Source organism: Cebidichthys violaceus, unplaced genomic scaffold (assembly GCF_023349555.1).
Source record: "Cebidichthys violaceus isolate CVI_PGR_0920_01 unplaced genomic scaffold, fCebVio1.0.p SCAF_21, whole genome shotgun sequence".
Lineage (NCBI taxonomy): Eukaryota > Metazoa > Chordata > Actinopteri > Perciformes > Stichaeidae > Cebidichthys > Cebidichthys violaceus.
The window spans coordinates 11,513,647-11,518,220 of NW_027176384.1; the positions used below are offsets into that span (position 1 = coordinate 11,513,647).

General features: G+C 41.7%; 1 protein-coding gene across 1 annotated transcript; it reads right to left on the bottom strand.

Annotated features, from left to right (window-relative positions):
- Nucleotides 1-2,481: 2,481 nt before the first annotated feature.
- wu:fc23c09 lies at nucleotides 2,482-4,144 on the bottom strand. Its single transcript, XM_068717389.1, has 2 exons — nucleotides 3,963-4,144; nucleotides 2,482-3,580 (listed from the first exon to the last, which is right to left on the bottom strand). The coding sequence occupies exons 1-2, from the start codon at nucleotides 4,142-4,144 to the stop codon at nucleotides 2,482-2,484; spliced, it is 1,281 nt and encodes a 426-aa protein (XP_068573490.1).
- Nucleotides 4,145-4,574: the final 430 nt, after the last annotated feature.

Sequence of the window (4,574 nt, forward strand, 5' to 3'; positions counted from 1 at the left end):
CATTCTGAACTACAGACTGCCGATCTCTCGATTGTTTTAGGACATTTGATAGATTTAACTGAGCAGGACAAATCATTTCTCTGAAATGTTGGAGGGGGACGTCTCCCTGTCTCAGAAGATCTAAGGGAAGAACGCCGATTTTAGGAAGTCTGAGGGAGGAGGGATCAAGTCTTTGCGTTTTCATTCTGTGCGTCAGAGTTTTGAGACACGTTCACATCTTCAAGAGGAAAAAGCATCTGAGCAACCTGCAATCTGTGAAGGACAGGTGATTCCAATCAGTGAGCTCACATGGTAATCAGCATGAACATAGAAGTAGAGTCTATAGACAGGGCACTGACAAAACCAGCATCTACTGTATATGTCCACTAAAGTTGTAAGAACTTGCAAACACGAAATATAAAATCACAAAGTAAAGTATACAAAGTAAAAAAAAAAATGTATATACTGTACATCTGAGTCCCAGCATTCAACAAGTATACAAAAACATACTAAATAACTTGCATGCATACCACACACACACACACACACACACACACACACACAGTTCTTAATTAATGTGTGCATCCAGATGTTTTTCTACAATTTTAACTCAGAGATTTTCTATTTTTAGTTTGCCGTTTCCTCCAACGTGGACGAATGTCTGATGAAACGCTCTATGGAGTTTACTTCTATGTTCAAGCTGATAGCTCACTGATTGGAATCACCTGTCCTCTGCTCTATATAAATCCCTCAGAAGGGTCGTTCGGGCTTTTCTGAAGAAAGCATTGTTCGGGTGAAACTTTGAAAGACAAACCGAGAAATGACCAATCGAGGAACTTTCCTGCAGCTGCACTGATTTTTTATTTATTTACAGAAAAAGCCTATCAGCAGAGCTTGTTTCACCATGCACGATTATAGAGAACTTTTATTTAATCCACGTCAAGTTGACAATATTTACACCACAACGTGAAATCACATGTAGATCCTATGGGGTGATTGCAATCAATGAGCTCATACGGAAATAATATGAACACAAAGGAGAAAAAGCCTTGACAATCGTAGGTCCACAATCTAGGAACTTTCTAACTTTATAAAAACCAGCTGAACTTATTTGTACATATCTGGATAAGTTATAAGAAACTTCACTTTCACATAAAGTTAACAATATTCAAACCATTTGGATCTGTGTGTATATATATATGTGTGTGTGTGTGGCTTATGTATGACTAAGCAACTTTCACAAAAATTCAATTTGACCAAGTTTTCAGATTTATTTCCTAACTCACACGGTGTTATTCGTTTCCCTGTGGCATGAAAATCCCCTCAGACACTTTAAATGTGCCTGAGAATGAAATAACCTCTCACATCAACATGTAAATTATTATTCCAAAGTGCGAGCAGCATCCATGCCTGTTGGTGGAACTGCAGAGAGAAACCCAAAACCCATCTGAAATTCACATGATGGTGAGGGGAAAAAAAGACTAAACTCGCATCCTTTTCACATCATCCATGTCTTATTATAACCACTCTTAATTACATTTTTTGTCAAATGAAACACAAATGCTTTTGGACAGCCAACAATTCAAATGTTTTACCAGGGATGGATTAAATATATAAAATAAAGATGATGATGTGTCTATGATTAGCTATCTCATCCAAGTTTCTAGAAATGCTGCTGCAATGAATTGAAACCAAATGTTGCCTGGAAATCATTCAGAATGGTTCTGCTTTGGAGAAAACCACCAGAACAGTCCATAATAGATCACATACATGTGGTTACTGATATTGTGGTTAGACTGCATGTAATCCATTGTTTTCTACTCAAAAGACATGTTGGGAAAAACATCCTGTGAGAATGGACGTCATAAAAGCAGTCAAACAGTGAGGCTTGGGTGGGTTACACAATAAATTCAATCTCACACTCAATTGTTTAGTTTTTTTACTCAATTGGTCCGTTTCACCACGTCTTGGATAAGGTTTACAAAGTAGCATGCATATAACGTATAACAGCGGTTCCTTCATTAAAATAAATAAGACCAATAAGCGCATCGGGTGGGGGGGGGGGACGACGACTAACGAATAGCCAATCAGCGCCAGAGGCGGGACTAACGCCGCTGTCAACTGTGTGCTGGAAGTGAAGAGTAATAATGATAATAATGGAGACGACTTCAGACGACATCAAGGCTGTTCTAAATTAAAAGTACCCAACATCGCTCTGCTTTCATGTATTTTTTTTTTTTTTTTACATCTCCACTGAACTCTTAAAACAGTGTAGATGTCATGGCAACACGTTGCCAGGCAACCTTAATTGATGTTACATTCAGGCGGATACATTGGTCTCTGGTGATTGGTTGGCGAGAATCGAACCCCCCCCCACCTCACTTGAAAATTGATTAGAGCGGAGGCAATGTCAGACTGAAGATGGAAACGCGGGGCGTAACCAGTTGATCATTCTGTCTATCAGGCAACCAAGCAGCAGGATTGTTCGTATCTTTTGAAGGTTCAGTAGAAGTGCACCACCTGGAATCCTCGTAAGCACCTGAAAGCCTGTGCATCCAACTTCCCCATATCAATTAGATTGTGTTCCAATTGCACTCGTACAAGCCCGCTGAGACTCACATTTTTATTGCCCCAGCAGAAAGCATCACGAGGCACTGATTGAATCTTGTTGTGGTTGAGCGCTACAGAGTGCAGAGCCTCTGGCAGCTGTCTGGGCACCTGGCGCAAGCTGTTGTGGCACAGGTCTAACTGGTGCAGAACGGGCAATGTCCTGAATGCCCCTGGAGCCACTTTGAAGATTTTATTTCTTGCTAAACCCAAGTGCTCAAGGTTTTTCAAGGCCGCAAAAGCAGCTTTCTTTATGGAAGATATGCGGTTGCCCTCCAGGTTTAGAGTTTTTAGTGAGTGGGGAAGGTGTCGTGGCACTTGTTTTAGTCTGTTCCCTTCTAAGTTGAGGCTTTCCAAGTGGGTCGCATTTAGAAGGGACTCCCGAAGGAGACCCTTGCTTGTCAGTCTGTTTGTACTTAAGTCTAACACCACCAGCCCTGATATCCCATCGAAGGCTCCTCCACGGAAGTGCTCAATGAGGTTCCCTTTGAGGTAGAGCTCTTTGATGGACAGTGGTAAGCCCAGAGGTACCGATGTTAACTGGTTGTGATCCAGGTTCAGAGTGCGCAGGTTGTACAAAGGAGAGAGCACTTTATTGGGAAGACATTCAGAGCCATTGCCCAGGCTGTTGTTGCTGAGGCTCAAAACCAAGAGGCCGGGGCAGTGGACCCAGGCTGCCTCAGACATCACACTCAGACGGTTATTGTCCAAACGAAGCTCCTCCAGAGAAACTGGAAGATTAGTTGGCACGCTGTCTAGGAGGTTCCTGTCCAGGTAGAGGCGCTTCAGAGCCGGGATCCCCTCAAAAGCACCCTCTACGGAACCATCTGTGAGCCGATTATTGCTCAACACAAGGAACTCCATAGAGACGTATTCTCTGAGCAGGTCCAGCTGGATGCTGTTGATGTGGTTATTCATGAGGAGGATGTAGCGGGCATTATAAGGAATACCATAAGGAATCTTGTCCACGCCTTTGTCTGAGCACTGGACCACTCTGGAAAACAATACATAACGAGTATAAGCATGCACATTGATCTTCAAACGTCCCAATTACACACTAGTGTATGATATTTTGATGTTTTGGAAAACCTCAATTTGTAATCTTTACATTTCAGATTGTGTATGGTATCAATCTAACAATCTGACTCCCTGAAGAAAGCACAGGTGAAACTATTTATTTAATATTTATTTAGCATTATAAATCAAAATATCCCGAGCTTAAGGTTGCATCTTAAAGTTACAGAAACACATTGGAGAACATAAAATCAGTGAATCTCTAGCCTGACTAATGAATGAATCGACTTCAATCGTTATTAATGTAGTTTCGACATTTGTTGCAATACATTTTGTTTAAATCAATTTAATCTGATAATTACCTTCCAAAACAGGCACATTCCGGAGGACAGTAGTTATCCTTAAAGTAAGGAAAGTGCGTTGGCGCGATGACCTTCTTCTTCTTTGAGGGCTTTTGGGTTTTATTGTTCTTTTTCCTTTTCTTTTCTTTGGATTTCTTAACGGTCTTATTTTGACTACTTCTGTTGAGTTTCGTTGGCCTCATTGAAGGTGTTTTGGCAGTTGTCAGCTGCGGTCTGTCTGAAGGCTTGCTCAGTTGTGGTTGAGGAGAAGATGCTTTATTTCGCCTCACTGTTAGTTTGGTGTCATTTTCCATCAGTTCAACTGTTTTGGGCTGAGTCACGCTTGGTTTAAGCCCGACCATGCGATTATTTTCATTTGAGTTCGGCATAGGATTCGGCTCTTTGGTTATAAACGTTGCTTCTTTGGGTTTTGGCACGTTGACGCTTGGGTTATTTTCAGTCATGTATTTTGGTTGAACAACGGTGGTTTGTAGCTCCTGCCGCGCAGGTTTAAACGATATATTTTTGACCATGACATCCTCTAAATGTGGGCTAGCCTCGACTTCCAGTTCATTCGCCTCACCAGGAAGCACTGTGGAGACTGAGATGTGATTGATTGCTGCAGGATTTGGC

Bases quoted from the DNA above. Each gene is read 5' to 3' on its own strand.
- wu:fc23c09 (XM_068717389.1), bottom strand. From the start codon at position 4,144: ATGAGGCCAACGAAACTCAACAGAAGTAGTCAAAATAAGACCGTTAAG. The intron at 3,581-3,962 runs GTAATTATCAGA...ATTGTTTTCCAG, and splicing joins GAATGTGCCTGTTTTGGAAG to AGTGGTCCAGTGCTCAGACA.